The sequence below is a fragment of the Capsicum annuum genome, chromosome 1 (assembly GCF_002878395.1).
Source record: "Capsicum annuum cultivar UCD-10X-F1 chromosome 1, UCD10Xv1.1, whole genome shotgun sequence".
Lineage (NCBI taxonomy): Eukaryota > Viridiplantae > Streptophyta > Magnoliopsida > Solanales > Solanaceae > Capsicum > Capsicum annuum.
Window position 1 is genome coordinate 201,830,292 of NC_061111.1, and position 18,291 is coordinate 201,848,582.

The 18,291-nt window shown below is 31.3% G+C and overlaps 1 protein-coding gene across 1 annotated transcript; it reads left to right on the forward strand.

Annotated features, from left to right (window-relative positions):
- The first annotated feature begins 17,655 nt into the window (after nucleotides 1–17,655).
- LOC107860415 lies at nucleotides 17,656–18,291 on the forward strand. Its single transcript, XM_016705762.2, has one exon. The coding sequence runs from the start codon at nucleotides 17,656–17,658 to the stop codon at nucleotides 18,289–18,291; it is 636 nt and encodes a 211-aa protein (XP_016561248.2).

The window sequence follows — 18,291 nt, forward strand, 5'->3', positions numbered from 1 at the left end:
AAAAAAAAAAAAAAAAAAAAAAAAAAAAAAAAAAAAGAAAACGAAAATAGAAAAAAAAGATATGAGAAAGAAAAAAAGGAAAAAGGAAAAAAAAGAGAAATAGAAGAGAGAAAATAAAGTGAAAAGAAAAAAGAAATCAAAATAAAAAATAAAATGATAAAAAATAAGATAAAAAAAATCAACAAGAAAAAAGGTAGAGATATAAGAGAGTGAAAGACAGTAATGATGTTTTATTTTGAAAACTTAAAGATCATGGAGATAATTATCTTCAAGTATGAAAAAAAAAATGAAATAGGAAAAAAGGAAGAAAATAGAAGAGAGAAAATAAAGTGAAAATAAAAAAATAAAAAAATATTTTAAAAAATACGATGAAAAAAAGGGTAAAAGATATGACTATATTTGGGTGGGTAAATAGTGGAGTGAAAATAGAAAAATATAAAATAGTGAGAGTAAAATATGCACTTACCTAGTTAATGAGTAAAATAATGTTACTCTTGCTATAAACTGTAATTTTACAAAAATGTTGTTATTTATTGTAATTATATTTTTAAATATGCTACTTTTTGTAATTTTTTAAATTTTTTACCCCTCTCCATTTCATAATAGTTGGCCCCCATAGCGTTGAGTATATTTTACCAAATTAACTTTATTATTTTTTGGCAATTAAAAGAAATTTTTTATTATCAAACAGCTGTTATAGTACAGTGTAAAGATACTACTATGGCATAACAACCAAGTAGTAAGCAAATCTAACATCTACGACATAAAAACACCATAATCAATAGCCAAGCTTAGGATTCTAGGGATAGAAGTTTAGCCCCTCCAATCTTTTTGCAATTTTTGGGCATTTGAGCTCTCTGACTAAATTAGTCTTATTAATTATATTTAAAAATTATAAATTAGAATATATACAACTTGCTTAGTCATTTAATGTTGATGGTATTATTGAAAGAATAAAACTAAAATTATCTTGATTTCATCAGAGAAATAATTAAATTAAAATAAATATTTTTAAAAAAAGGATTAACTAAAATAAAATAAAATGGAGGAAGTAATTATTATTTTTTTTAAAGAAATAATTATTATTGTACTGGTCCAATACATGTGATATATAAGTTTTTTTGGTCAAACGAAGATATTTTATTTATTTAATATGCATCATAGCAAGTTGCATTAGAGTACATAGCAGGAGATATTTCGACATTACAAAAACTACTACCATCCACTATTACATGCCTAGTAGATATATCAAAAGAAGCTCCCTCCTTGTCTACTTGAATAGTTCTACAGATAAACAAAAAGGGAGACCGTCCATTCTTCAAAAAAGGGATGCGACTTCATCCTTCTGCCCTCCTTTGCTAGCCTATCCGTAGCTTTGTTGGTCATTCTCCCTTCATGCTTGACTTGTGGAACCCCCAACCTCTGAAGAAGATCCCTGTAAAGTACCATTAAATTAGTGTTTGGTTCTGTACAAGTATTGCAAGCATTAGCTAACAGTTCAGAATCTGTAGCAATACATATATTAGAACATCTTAGTTTTGGCTTTCAGAGGAGTTTTGACACTAATTTTCGTCATAAAACCTTTAATCCAGTTCCCCTATTATCCCTAATAATACCCCTCGCTCCTCCTATTCTTGTTTTATGGTTGAAGGACTCGTCTATGTTAAGTTTTAGCCCAATGAACTGGTGGGTGCCATTTCTGGTGGACACAAACATCTTTCACGTAATGACGCCCAGTCAGAAGTTGGTGGCCCTCTCATAGGGCTCCCAGATAGGAATAGGCATACGATTGTTATTAAAAATGTTGTTATTCCTAGTAAGTCATATATTACATTTGTAAAAAAGAAAGGCGTCTTTGAAACGTTGATGCTTACCGATTTTAACATCCTTCATTTTACATCCTTTTTTAATCCAATCTTTTATACTATTCATATGAGCATTATTGTTCAAAATTGTATCTGACTTGGTAGTCCTCCAGAAGTCTACTATCCTAGTACAGTCTCTAAAAAGGTGGCTAACAGTTCCAGGCATGCTGCAATGCTTGTATAAGGGGTCTATGCTTATACCAACATGGTTTAAATAAGAAGTTGTAGGCAATTTGTTATAGTAGCATAGCCAAAGAAAGAATTTTATTTTATTTGGACATTTGAGCTTCCAAATCCATGCAAAGGAGTCAGAGGATCGTGTTGCAACGACATCATCCCTAGTAAGAATATGTTGATAAGCAAGCTTGGTCGAAAACATACCTCCATACACCAAGGAGAACTTAAGGTTGTCCTTTAAACTCACATTGCTGGGGATTAGGGTGGTTATAATAGTGGTAGCAATTTCATGAGGAAGTTGGTATCCTATTTTGGTTAAAACCCATCTGACATTATGAACAAATATTATCCATAATTAAATTCTCCATTTCAAGGCTTAGTGGAGTGTAAAGTTGACTATCTAGAGGTGTATCAAAGGATGACCAAATATCCTTCCATACTCTAAGGGGTTGTTTGGTAGAGTGTATAAGAATAATATTGATTAAGATGTATTAATAATACTTGCATTATTAATACAAGTATTAGTAATGTTGGTATTAGTTATGCAAACATTATTTCTTACACAGTGTTTGGTTTGATGTATTAAAAATAATATATATTTATATAATTTTTATAAAAAATATTATTTACCAAAATACCCTTTTTACACACATTTGCCTATTTCATTTCTACATTAAAACAAACAATTTTCTAACATAAATTTATTTTGAACCAAAACATTGTGGAAATATATTCGACGAAGAATCTCCGATGGAAGAAGCTTAAAAATGAGCTAGTTTGTCGTATTGCTCGCTGTGCTAACATTGCTATCGTTATTGGTTGGCATTTGTAACTGATGAATTTGGGTCTCGTATGGTGTTAGTGCACTTTGATGTGAGTAGAAAAGTTTTTGAGAAGTTACCAATTCTAGGAACCGGAGAAAAGACCAAGCAGAACTTTACTGTCATATAGAATTCTCTTGGTATGTTAACCTGGGAGGAAGGAGACAATTCCTATGTTGACGTTTCGGTAATGGATGATGAAGATGGTTGGAGTAAAAAATGTAAGGTAGGATCGTTATTCAGGTTTGACAGAATTGTGGGTTGTTTAAGGAATGGTGACATTGTGGCGGAATGAAATTGACAAAATTTGATTGGAATAAAGAAAAAAGAAAGAAATCAGAAAAATAAAAAGATGATTGATTAGGAAGGAAGAAGATTTGGAGAAATGGTGAGAAAGAAGTTGGTATTTTAAGGGGTAAATTTGTAATTTAATAATGTAATGCATGTATTGAAATATGTTGTATTACTAATACATAGAAAAGAGGGGTATTAGTAATACATAGTCCAATACCAAATATAGTGTATAACTAATACAAGGCGTTAGTTATACATAGATAAAAATTGTATCAAATCATGTATTAATAATACATAAAAATAATGCATGCATTATTTTTATTAACACACTCTACCAAACGACCCCAATAGTCCTGCCATTTCCTAGTTCCCAATTAGCACAATCATTACAAACTTTCCACCCCTTCACTAAGTTTTTTTCAAGTAGAACTAGAGGATTTCAAATTATTGGAGCAGAAGCTGCGACTTTGCGTATTTTATTTGTGCAATAACACGGAAGCCCAAAGAGGGTTGGGATTTGCATAAGCTCTCCAGGCCAATTTTGCGTGCAGAGCTTTCTTTTTTAGAGTCGTTTTTTGGGTTTTACTAAAACGGAAGGAGTGCTACCCATATCTTGACTCTTTTATATGTGCCAAACCCAGTTTTCCTTACGAATTATATAACGGAAGAATACTAATTTCTTAATAAATTAGGCTACTTAATGAAGACTATTTTCATAAAAAAAATTGATTGATATTTTTACGAAATATTTTATTCATCTTGTAACACCCCAAAATTTTGGCCTTTGAAATTTTGAAATTTGAGCTTACTTTTCAAGCTATGACTCACCAACGAGTCGTAAGATCTCCTTACGAGTCGCAGGGCTTGAGTTGTAGGATGATCAATGAGGTTGTCCATGTCTTTTGTCTTGACCTTGACTCTCTCAAATCCCTAAGTCAAGAATAAGTTAGGGTTTCTCTAGGGTTTCTCGAGATTGATTATTTAGGAATTTCAAGTGGTGATTTCTCTCCATAATTGTGATTCTTTCAGGCATGTGCCTCTCCCCTTAAACTTGTTTTATTAAAGCATGTGTTTAAATAGTTATTTGTGTGTATTTGAATATATGTTTTGATATGGGTTGAGGGTTTTGGAATGAATGTTATTTGAATTGGATTTTTATGATTTTATATGTATTGTTTATGCTTTAGGAAGATACATATACAGGCCCTTGAACTTTTTGACTTTTCCTATGTTGGCATCTCAATTAAGCCATGTACTTGAACTCTTTATTCATTCACAAAGTACGTCAATTAGACACAATCTGTTGATGTGGCAAAAAACATAAAATATGTGTAATATACACGTGAATGATGTGGCAAAGTGACAAATCAAACAAAGACACGTGGCATTTTAACTTAAAATAATCATAAAAATAAATTTTTAATATAGTTAAATCTAAGTTTAAAAAAAAAAAAAACTCCCATTAATACACCCCCACCCCCCACTCAGCCTACCCAACCCCAACCCCTTCCCTTCCCTGAAGCACCATCCTTTTTCCCGTCGTCTCCCAACCAACTCTACCCCATTTCTTTTTCTGAAAATCATTATTTTTTCCGTTGTCATCCCCCTCTTCTTCTATTCTCTTTTTGTAATTTTTGTATCTATAAAATTTTTACCGAAGCAATTTTATTGTAGAAACTTAAATTGAACAATCTTCACCATTTAAAGATGAGAAATAGGTAGAATAAAAAATTTTAAATTCAATAAAATGATGAAAAATGAAAGAATAGTGCATATATGATCGAAAATGAGTGGATAAACACTGACAACATAAGAAGAAAGAAATTGAAATTTTGGGTTGGTTGAAATTCAATCGATCTGTTGAAATATTTTTTTCAAATTCATTCTTCACCAATACCTAATTATGTAAAATTTTCTCAAATTTTCACATCCATTTTGTCAAAAATTCAACCACAAAGATATTTATTTTGCATATGTTTTCTAACTTTTCACACTCATTTCATCATTAATTTAATGTCTAGAATATAAATTTGCAATTTTTAAAACACCTATTAGGTTATTAGATAAAGGTAGATTATAAATATATGGTGGTAAAATGGTGGTGGAGAGGTGGTAAGTGGTGGCAGGGAGAGATTGATGAGTCTAAAAGAAAATGAAAAAGAAGAAAAGTTTATAAAGAACAAAAGGAGAGAAATTATATTCTAAAAGCGAAAAATAATGAGAAAAGAAAGATTAAGAAAAACAAAAAAGATAAAGAGATTTAAGCAAAAAACAATGGTAAAAAATTAACATTTCACGCTTCTAAATTGAGTGTAGTGCATGCACTATACCATATCACCAGATTGTGTCTAATTGACACACTTTGTGAATAACTAAAGGATTCAATAGATACATGGGCTAATTGAGGTGTCAATACGGAAAAAATCAAAAAGTTCAAGGGTTTGCTATGTATTTTGCCTTATGCTTTATCAATGATTTTGAACTAATTGGGTGCATGAGTATGAAAATTGAAAAGGGGTCTAGGTATATCCCCAAATTAATGATTTTTGTTGGAATTTGATTTTAGAAATTGTGCTCCCTCAACCCACTTGTGTAATTGACTTCGAATATGATTTGTCACATGGTTTGACTTACTCACATATATTGTTGCATTGCATACAAGGTTAAACGGATGAAAAATAATTTTGAAGGCCGTGTTGGCCATGTTTTAATTTTAAATTAGAAGCTCGAGGTCGAGGCATTCCCTCGAGTTGATTTGATAAACAAAAAGGGGTCGAGGCATTCCTCAAAATTGACTTAATGAACAAAGAGGGTCGTGGCATTCCTCCAAGTAGATGAAATTGATATGACATAATCATATAAGCTATAAACGTAATGGCATACGATACCTGTGGTTGATGCCCTAACGAATAATTCCTTGATTAAATGGATGGGTTATGCGACACTTGTTTTAATTGGTCTTAAAGGAGATTGTGTAGCTCGTCGTGGAAGGTAGATGTCTCGGGGGATCGATATTGAAAACCATAGTTTGGCTATATGAATTCAGCTCTCCTTACTGAAAAGGTCCTGAAGGGATCAATATATATATATATATATCGAATTGGTTAGATTCCCTGACTCATCCTTGAATTTTTCTGATTCGTGAGGCTAACATACACTGAGACCTTTTCAGTAAGGGGAGATGAACCCATATAACCTGTTGGTGCCCTTAGGACGGTTAGAGTTAATCAGTCCAAGCTAATATTTTAACTTTCATGCTAAACCTTGTTCCCTATCTCGGCATATATATATATATACTAGGTTAAGATACGTGTGTTGCGCGTGTAGCAAGTGTCAAAAAAAAAAAACTACATACAAAAAGAATGAAGTATATCATGTTGTAATTAAGGTTACAATAACACGACATTTTATTCATTTAAATGGCAAAAGTATGTACGTTAAAATAAATGCAAATATTAATATCTTTAATTTGAATGTAATAAGAAGAACAACAACACATCAACGAAATTCCACATGTAGAGTTTGAAGAGAATATGATGTACACATATCTCATCATTACATTTTGAGGTAGAGAAGTTATTTGTAATACATAACAAAATAGTAAAATACAAATAAATATAAAACAAGTAGTAATACACATCAACGAATTTAACAACTCGCCACTGCTTTTGTAGTGAAATCAGGGATTTAATTTTTTTATCACCTTTTCATTGTTGAGAAGCTTCTCCTCATAATCATCATTCTCCTTATTTTCTTTCATATTTAAATATACTATTATGATTACACATCAAATATAAATCAGATTCAATAATTAAAAAAAGATCAATACTGTAAGACCCCGCAAAATCCTAAGCTTAATTCAGTCTACTTGTGCCTGTTAAGGGGGTCCCATACTTAGAAAATTCTAGCTAAGTTTTCAGACTTAGTTTATTTTGGCCTTCAAAGGTTCGCAATCTCATTTCGCGACCTCAATGTCTTTTAATGGTCTATATTTTTATTAATTCATGATCAGGGAGGTTAGTAAGTGTTTTCGGACAAGTTTCGAATTTTTTGGACTTCATTTGGAGCACATTTAGAAGCTTAAACCAATGAATCAACACGATCTCGACGCGCCGCGTCGCCTATCGCGTTGATAAATACTTTCCCAGCTCTCAGATTCAAATTCCAGTGAGTAGGTGCGAACTCGATGCGGAGCGTCGGCTGTAACATCGATGAACTCGACGTCGGGTATCGGCTATAGCGTCGATGAACTGACGCAGGGCGTCGGCTATAGCGTTGCTGGTCAGTTTTTAGTCTTTCTTCAATATCTCAGTCAAGTCAGTATTCTTCGAGGGACTTAGTGTCTCAAGGGGGACATACGCTATAATCCCCCTAAACTTTCATAGCATAATCATCCTATTCTCTCTTCTCGTAATGAATCTAGTTTGGAGTTGTGGATACGCACAAATTGACCTTTAAGTCCAAACCTCAGTCGTGAGCCATGTATTTAGGGGCTCAGTTCAGTTCACGAAATTCAGTTCATGCATCACGTTCCAATATCAGTCATGTCCTCATATGCCCGTACATGCATACTTCTAGCAAAATTATGGGTTTAATAGTACCTTTCAGTTTAAGTAACGGTTTTTCTTAAACCTACTCAGTTCCATGTTCAAACTACCATTACGAACTTGGTATTAGATTTTCATTACAAACTTGGTACTAAGTACCCTTGCATATTTCAGTCATACAATCATATATCGGTTCAATCATGTAATTATGCATCAGATATGCATTCATTTTGAGAAAAAATCAGTTATCCTATTCAGTTCCATTACGAACTTGGTATTCAGTTCCATGCTCAGTTTCCAGTTCAAACTTGGTATATCTTTACCATTACATGTTCAGTCGCATGTTCATGAACCAGTTCAGTCATATAGTCACGCATCGAATATGCGTGATCAGCTTATCAGTACTCTCAGTCAGGTATTCACGTATCATTTCAGTCACGTATCTATGCATTAGATATGCATGTCCAGTATAATATATTCAACTTATCAGTCATGTTTCAGTAGTGTATGTCTTGTATGTACTTCAGCTTATCATTTCTCCCTTTTCAGTCAGTCTCATTCGAGGATGAATGTTCTCAAGGGAGAGATATTGTAAGACCCCGTAAAATTCTAAGCTTAATTCAGTCTACTTGTGCCTGTTAAGGGGGTCCCACACTTAGAAAATTCTAGCTAAGTTTCCAGACTTAGTTTATTTTGGCCTTCAAAGGTTCGCAATCTCATTTCGCGACCTCAATGTCCTTTAATGGTCTATATTTTTATCAATTCATGATCAGGGAGGTTAGTAAGTGTTCCCGGATAAGTTTCGAATTTTTCAAACATCATTTGGGGCACATTTGGAAGCTTAAACCAGTGAATCAATGTGATCTCAACGCGCCGCATCGCCTATCACATTGATAAATACTTTCCCAACTCTCAGAGTCAAATTCTAGTGAGTCAGCGTGAACTCGATGCGGGGTGTCGGTTGTAGCGTCGATGAACTCAACGCGGGGCGTCGGCTTTAGCGTCAATGAACCGACGCGGGGCGTCGGCTATAGCGTTGCTGGGCAGTTTTCAGTCATTAAAAGTCGTGTCTTCAGGGTTATTTCAGTCTTTTTCCCACGTCTTTCAGTCTCTATATCACGAAATTCAGCCCTTTTTTAGCTAATCATAATCATTATTCACAAAACCTTCAAGACCAAAAACCTTAGGGCTATCAATTCAAGAATCAAGTTCAAGAGATTTCACCATCAACCTTCCCAAATTCAAGCAATAAGGTATGTCAAGTGTTCATCCAAGGTCCCTTCCACCCTTGAAGTTCAAGTAACCCTTTTAAACATCAAAGTTGATGAATTTATGAGTTGCATGATTTGAATTGAAAGTATTCATGTTAATTGTGTTAGTAGGGTTATTAATCCTTCTGTAATTGCAAGATTCATGAGAGACCAATTATTATGTGTGTAGCCCCATGTTAATTCATGCTAGAATCTTGAAGAATTGAATACCCATGTGTTGATTTATATTGTGTGCACATACTATGCCTTCCATGTATTTGATGAATTGGTTATGTGATCTAGACAAGAGAAATTATATCATGTAAGTATGTATGCTAGTTCATGCCATCCAAGTGTTTGATAAAATGACTCTATAGCTATATTATGAACAAAAGTGCATTGTAGTGCCTTGCAAGTGTTTGTTGAATTATCCATGTGAATTCGATATTGTCTCATGATATGATAGTATGAATTCCATTTATATACAAGTTCATGATTTCCAAGTACTTGATGAAATATCCCCAACTGTTGTAGTATGAATTGTAAATGTTAGTCATGTATTCAAGAAATGTCATGTCTTGTCAGTTTTCCTTCTATCGAGTCCTGGGGTACTTGTACCCGGAAAATATAGTTGTGTGCCTAGAGCCAGTGTCATGTTTTTAAGATAATCTCAGTCAAGCCATGATCCATAGAACTCGATCAGTCATGTGACTTGAGAAAACTCAAAAATCTCAATACTTAGAAATCTCAGAAATCCTAGTAATCTCAGTAACTTCAATACTCTCAGTCAGTCCTCAGATTTCAGTAGTATTCCGTCAGTCAACGAAACTCAGTGAACTCAACTCAGCTCAGCTAAGAAATACCATTAGTATCAATTTAGTTCAGTTAATCAGTTCAGTGTCTATTCAGTTGGGAGTAGGATTCAACACCGAGTGAACCCAGGGATGAGGATACACACTGTCAGCTAGTGGAGGGTGCAATCCTTTGTAGCAATCCTTGCATTTCAGAACTACGTAGCCAGCGTAGGTAGAGATGCACCCTACGCGTTTAGGGATTTATACATCTCATTTGAGTTTTCTATTAGGAGGGGTTGACGGAAGAGCTTCCTGTCAGAGAGGGTATACTCATAGCTTGTCTTTACCCGTGGCACGATACTGACACCGTTCCAGCTGGGGTTACAGGTTGGACCCCATCAGTTCAGTTTCGGAGAATAGCGGTTAGATGATTACCCCCCACAGTTTCAGTTTCAATTTCAGTTTCAGTCTCAGTCTTAGTCTCAGTAAAAGAACTCAGATAGTTCTTCAGATTCAGGATTGTCAGATACAGTCAACTCAGAACAGTACGAAACTCAGTTAGTTCCATCAAAATATAGACTGTCAGATATAGTCACTCAGTATCAGCTATATCAGTTATCAGTAACTCATGTTATATATATATATGTTTAGATACACGACTGTCAGGTACAGTCAACCAAACCAGTTCTTCATAATCAGAATTGTCATAATCAGTCATTCATTTATCAGTAACATAGTATCATTCCCTCAGTATTCAGTAATACAGTATCAGTTCCTCACTTATTAGTGACTCAGTTATTCAGTATCCCAGCATTAGTAAACTCAGATGTCTGTAAATCCATGTTATCAGTAGACTCAGTAGTCAGAACTTAGTATTCAGTCCTATCACGATCTCACTTACAGTTACATATTCATGCATGTATTCTCACATTCATATCATTCAGTCAGTTAGTATTGTTCATGCATATGAACCCTTTGCATTCAGCCTACCTCACTTGCATACCAGTATATTCAAAGTACTGAAGTATTTGTGCTATGGTGTCTTATACCATAGGTTCAGAGACACAAGATCCAAAGCACCAGTAGATTCCAGATATCAGCAGTTAGTCAGCAATGAGTCCTCATCCTTCGAGGACGATATGATTTGTTATTTCATTATTTCAGAACTTATTTATTTCAGTAGATGGAGTTAGTTGGGGACATGTCCCATCAACTCCTTATTCAGACAGTCAGTTTCAGAGGCTTTTAGACTACAGTATGTTCAGACAGTATTTCACTTATTTTGGGTATTCGATACTCCACATTTATGTTGTGTTTTATCAGCTATTCAGTTTTGAACCTTACGGCCTTACAATTTCTATTCCGCATTTTTATAGTGTACGTATATATATATATATATATATATATATATATATATATATACAGTATATTATGCAGTTTACAGGTACATATATCAATCATAGGTTAGTTTGTAGTTCTTCGGGGTCATGAGCATCGTGTAACATTTCGGGAACTAGATTCGGGGCATTACAAATACTCATTATGCAAAAAAAAAATGTACAAGATAACTTCAATTAAACTCCAGGCTTCAGATATTACTCGTTTCAATATGTTTCAAATTAATTTTTATGTTGTCTTTGTTGCGTGTGTTGTATAAATAATTTTGGTCATATATATATAACACACGCAAATGATATATATATCTATAATATACTAAAAGTGTGAAGATCTTTAAAAAGTGATTTGAACTTTTTGTCCTTCATTAAAACACATTTCTTTAGACAAAACTGTCTTTTCACTATTTTTAATTTGTTATTTAATTATTTTTATTATATTAACTAGACTCCTAAAATATATGGGATTTCTAAAATATATGAAAGAAAAATCAATTAATATTTTCTTTTGTAGCATAAAAAAATACTCCTAAAATAACATTCTATTAAGGAAATACCTCTATAAATATTGAATGCACGTTAAACTAATACCGAACCAATTAGTTGATATGCTTACGGCTTACTTGAGATGTGATTACCATTATCGTGATGATTTTATCGTTATTTACAAAAACGGTGATGTTTGACAAGTGTTTTGCTAAAGTTAGAAATATATAGGATAATTTGCTGAGAACTAAAATGCGTTGTACTGTTTTGAATATATAGTACTTCTAAAATATATGGAAGAAGAATCAATTAATATTTTTCTTTTTACTGATCAATTAGAAAAAATACTCCTAAATTTGAATAGAAAAATACTCCTAAAATAATACTCTATTGAGGAAATACTTCTATAAATATTGAGGTGCACGTTAAACTAGAGAAGAAATTAGTTTACTTATTGAAAAAATCTACGTGATGTTAATCTAACTTTCTTCATTGTTTTTGTAACATAACAGAATTCATCGTATGTGTATATATATATATCTTTGTTTTCATTCAAGTCATTCTTTAGGGTCAATATTTTCGCTAAGACAAGAATTATTTAATCAAAACTGAAGCTTTGTGATCACTATTGTATTATTTTGTTTTAGTTTACAGGTTGTAGATAAATTTATAAGTGGTAGATGAATGTTGGTCGGCTTTGAGGATTTTTTTTACGTAAAGATTAGGTTTAATTGTATTATTCTTCTATCTTTGTTGTGAGAATTTTTCTGTGTCGATATTAGGTTTAGTTATATTATTTTGACATCTCTATTATCGTATTATTTTGTTATAGTTTACAGGTGGTAGATGAGTGTCAGACAGTTTTGAGAAAATTTTTGTGTAAAGGTTAGATTTAATTATATTGTTTTGATGTCTCTATCATAGTATTATTTTGTTGCAGTTTACAGGTAGTAGATGAATTTCGATCAACTTGGATAAATTTTTTTGGTAAAGGTTAGATTTAATTAATTAAATTCTCCAAAAAATATTGAATTTAATTATTGTATTCATCTTTATTATTTAAACAAATATCCTATTTAGTATAATGTTTGAATTCAATAAAGTGAGATACACGTGCGAGACCCGTACACCTGAACTAATATATATATAAAATCAAAGTTGTATGTCCCTTACTTACGTATTTTTATTTTCTTAATTCTGCTAATATCAAATATAGTTATCTAATTTCTTTTCATATATTTATTTAATTTATTTATTTTCATATATTTTAAAAAGCATATTTAAAGGAATCATTATATACTCAAAGTTCTAAATATTTTATTTTTTTTAAAATATAAAACTGTAAAGTGCTTGATTTCTGATGAGATCTTGATTCCTTCCCATATATTTTAACGCCCCTTTCCTTATAATTTTGGAGTCCTTTTTCTATTCTCTTTCATTTATTTAGAAGTCTATTTATTTTTATGTCTATTTCAAGAGTCTATTCACGTAAGGAAAAGAAAGCTTCTTCAAGTAATAGACACTGGTCTTTTTTTCATTTTTACATTTTACCATATAATTTTCATATATTATAATTTTTTAAGACTCTTTAATTTTTAAAATATATTTTTCTTTCATCAAATATTTTAGAATTCCTTACTTAAACATTATAAAATTTGATGATCTAATAATTGTAGAAAAAAGGTAACAAAAAGACAATTTCACATTTTTAATATATCACATTAAAGTATTTCCAAAATTTAAAAGAATTGAAATTTATCTTACCAAAGGTAAGTTTTTGTATAAATATTATATTAAATATTATAATAAAATTATTAAATACAAAATATATTTCATATATGAATGTTGTTGATTCAATATAACTTAATAAAATAAGAAATTATCTTTAACAGTTCTCAATAATCAATTAATCTGTTAAACTAAAATTTGTTCTGATTTTATAATTTCATCACTTCAAATTCACAAGTAATCATATACTTTATTCATTAATCAATTGAAGTATCATTCACAAGTAATCATATATTTTACTCATTAATCAATTCAAGTACTCATTAATCAATTCAAGTATCATTCACAAGTAATCATTTATTTTACTCATTAATCAATTCAAGTACTGATTAATCAATTCAAGTATCCTTCACAAGTAATCATATACTTTACTCATTAATCAATTCAAGTATCTAGACATTAAATATTACATGATATCAACCAAATTGCTAGGTACTTCTATAGATATAAAAAGATATATCATATCAGACAATAAATAAAATATTTTTCAACACATAATAATTTTAGTGATTAATTTTTTCACCATCAGCCATGCTCCTCAAATTTTTAAAGTGAATTATAATAAAACATTGTATAGATGTATCCTAAGGTAAATTATTTCTTTTAAGTTTCACTTTTTTTATTTGTGCAAAGAAATTTGTCTTAGGAGCTCGAAAAACTTTTTGACATAAATAATAAATTTTAAAGTCGTTACATAAAATTTATGTCGCAAGATTGGATATATATATATATATATATATATATATATATATATATATAATGCTACATAGAGTTACACTCTTATAATAAAAAAGATACTTGTAAATTCAAAAAATGTTGAAATTAAAACAATATATCGTCATGCGAATGTTAATAATTGTAAATTTTTACGTCTTTAAATTAGATAAAGAAAAAACTATAATTTTTAGAAAATATAATATTTAATATGATTTGGTCAAAACTAATATCAAAGAAGAAAATTTGTTGATAGAATAATATTCCCTAAACAAAAATTTTAAGAACTACATCGTGAATTTGTGGTAGAAAGTATCAGTTCAAAACTTTTACATGTTACCTCCAATTTCAATTGCATTTGTTTGGCAAGGTACAAATTACCAATCTTCCTTGCCTGCTTCAGGGATTCCGACAGTCTATACTCAAACTTTTTTTTTTTATTTCATGTCTTGTACACCATTCGAATGTTGGTCACAATGTACATGAATGATTTGATCTGTCACGAGCTTAGTAACGTAAATTTTTTTATATTGATATCGATTTGATCGCTCACGACTTTATCTCTAGCATATGAATTTGTTCAATCTTGGGTTTCCATACATGAACATGTACATTGAAGAACCAACTAAAACCTGTGAGTATTAAACATATCAAAAAATACTTTATGTCATAACATAAAGGAAAAAACGAACTACAATATAGCATATTAATATAATACGATTATTTTAAACAAATTAACAATTAAAGGCAGATTATTTATGACTTTTTATTTGCACAAAGAAATTTGTCTTGGAAGCTCGAAAAATGTTTAGACATAAGTACCGTATTTTAAAGTTTTTATACAAAATTTCTATTGCAAGATTGGATATATATTCAACATCGAGTAACACTCTTATAACAAAAAATATACTTGTAAATTTAAAAACTATTGAAATTGAAACAAGATGTCATCATGCGAAAGTAAATAATTGTAAATTTTAACGTATTAAAATTAGATATAGAAGAAAACTATAATTTAATGATTTAATCAAGTTACCTACATAGCAAAAACTTAAACTAACATAAAAAAAAATAAACTTATTGAGAGAATAATATCTCCTAAACAAAACTTTTAAGAATTACATTGTAAATTTGTGGGAGAAAAATATAAGTTCAAAACTTTTACATGTTACCTTCAATTTCAAGTGCATTTGTTTGGTAAGGTACAAATCCCATCACTGATCCTTCATTTTTGTTTCATGGGTTCTGACAAACTTATTGAGAGAATAATATCTCCTAAATAAAATTTTTAAGAACTACATTATGAATTTGAGAAAGAAAAATATAAGTACAACACTTTTACATGTTACTTTTAATTTCAAGTGTACTTGTTTGGTGAGGTACAAATTCCATCACTGATCCTTCAGTTTTGCTTCAGGGTTCTGACAAACTTATTGAGAGAATAATATCACCTGAACAAATTTTTTAAGAACTACATTGTGAATTTATGAGAGAAAAATATAAGTTCAAAAACTTTTACATGTTACCTCCAATTTCAAGTGCATTTGTTTGGTGAGGTATAAATTCCATCACTGATTCTTCATTTTTGCTTCAGGAGTTTTGACACTCTATCCTTAATTTTTTTTTTTTTTGATTCCATATTTCTACACTACTCGAGTGTTGATCACAATTTACATTGTTTCAATCTGTCGCGAGCCCTTTATCTTCAACATATGAATTTCTTTAATCATGAATTTCCATACATGAATATGTGCATTGATGAACCAATTAAAAACCTATATAATAAACATATCAAAAAACACATATAATAATATAATAAAACTATCTTAAATAAATTATTAATTTAGAACTCTATTTGTTCAAGAATTCAGATAAAAAACACAAAGTAATGTAACAAAACAGATAAAATTTTGAAGGCAAGGAAGAAAACAAAACTCATCAGTTAAAATTAACAAAGAATGAGAACAAAATGTGGAAGAGGATATCTTGAAGGAAAAAAAAACATACGTAATAATCTTCTATGTAGACGCGCGCACATATATATATATATATTGAAAGATTTATTTTTCTATTTATAAAGATTTTTTGCTTTATACTTTTGGAATGAAATCAAACTGTATATGAAAATCTATTTCTAAGTAGAATCAAAATTTGGCCTAACTATTAGGGAATTAAAAGAAAATTATATAATTATAGCCTTATTTATTAATAACAACTTCAATATGCATTCTTGTAAAAGGAAAAAAAAAAAAATAAACGCTGGGAAGTTTGTCTCCATTACGTTGTAGGTTTACTTTATTAAATAAGTAGACTTTTATTTAAGTTTAAATTGATTTAAAATTTTAAATATTAAAAAGATGATTTTGACCGAATTTTCTTAATGAAGGGTATATTAATTGTTTCTCCTTCTATATATTGTAGGAGTCCGACATATTTTAGAAATCTAGTTAATATATTAAAAATAATTAAATAATAAATTAAAAAATAGTGAAAAGACAATATTATCTAAAGGAAAATCTTTTAATGAAGGTCAAACCATTCAAATCACTTTTCTAAGGGTTTTCACACTTTTAATATATATATTATGACATTATTTTATGCTTTTTTTGAGTTACATGCTATCGCTCACTCCACTAAATATCTTCGAACTTTGTATCCTCACGCGATGTAGGGAACGGAAACACTCCTGCTTTCCCTTTCCCTGTGCGGTGATTAAGTGATTCTTAATTGCTCATGAGTTAGCCTAAAGTGGTGAACTTTTATTTTTTGGAAGATCCTCATTTCATGTTTTGATTTCACTATATCATAGACCGTCTTTTGATTTCTTTTATCTATCGTCGAAGGTATGTCCCAACTTAGATTGACGTTGGTTTCTTAGAGCCTCGTGGATTACTGTGGATTGGGATGATTGTTAAAATTCTTAGATTTCTTTTTAAGTTGGTTGAGTTTTCTATCTGTCATATTTTCGGAACTCAACTCTGTTTGTTATATGTTCGAAATTCATTCACTGCTAGTTGTATTGTGTTCTGTTTGATTAGGAAAAGGGTGATCTCCGATTTTCGATGGATTTGAGATACCGTCACAGTCAGACCCAGATCGTGACATAATTACCAAAAAAGTGCATCAAAAAAAATAATACTCCCTTCGTTTAAAAAAGAATGACATAATTTGACTTGACACAAAGATTAAGAAAATAAAGAAGACTTTTGAATCTTGTGGCCTTAAATTAAAATTATGTCAAATATATCAAAATGTTCTTTAATTTTGTGACCCTAAACATGTCACGTAGAAAGTTGAAATTAAAGTATTACCAAAAAGAGAAAGAAAATAATCTTTTTTAAATAAATTAAAAAGGAAAGTAGGTGATTTTTTTTTAAACAAAGGAAGGAATAAACAAGATTTTTTTTTTCAAAAGCACATAATAAAATAGAAATAGTGTATAAGCCTCCTGTTTTCCTTCATGTCTGACCATTGGAGGAGTTCTTATCATCATTTACTCCTCAACCCCCAAGCCATACAGAAGAAATGGACATGGAATCAAGACAAGGCAACAAATCCCCTAGCGGTATGACTCATCCAAATCACAGATCCTCCTCCAAGAAGAAAAGAGCAAGAAATTGCTGCTTGATCTGCCTGGCCGTCCTAATCCTTGTAGGACTTCTCTTCCTCATTCTGGGCCTTACTGTTTTCAAAGCCAAAAAGCCAGTCATCACTGTAAACTCCGTTGTCCTACGTGATTTGGGTGTCTCCTTCGACATCACCAAACTCCAAGTTCATCTCAACGTCACCCTTCAGGCCGATCTCTCTGTCCGAAATCCCAATCGGGTCGGGTTCAAATACGACTCCACCTCTGCTACCCTTCAGTACAAGGGCCAAGTCATCGGAGATGCCCCTGTTCCCGCCGGAAAAATTGGCTCCCGGGAAACGCGTCCAATGAATATTACCCTCACCGTGATGGCCGATCGTTTATTTTCCAACTCCGGTTTGTATTCCGATGTCATGTCCGGTGGGTTACCCCTTACTACGTACGTCAAATTGTCTGGGGTGGTCCGTGTTCTCTTCAAAATTCACGTCAAGTCTTCCACTACCTGCGATTTGTACATCGATGTTCTTAACAGGAAGCTCGTCAACCAGACTTGTCATTACAAGACAAACCTATGA

Bases quoted from the DNA above. Each gene is read 5' to 3' on its own strand.
- LOC107860415 (XM_016705762.2), top strand. From the start codon at position 17,656: ATGGACATGGAATCAAGACAAGGCAACAAATCCCCTAGCGGTATGACT.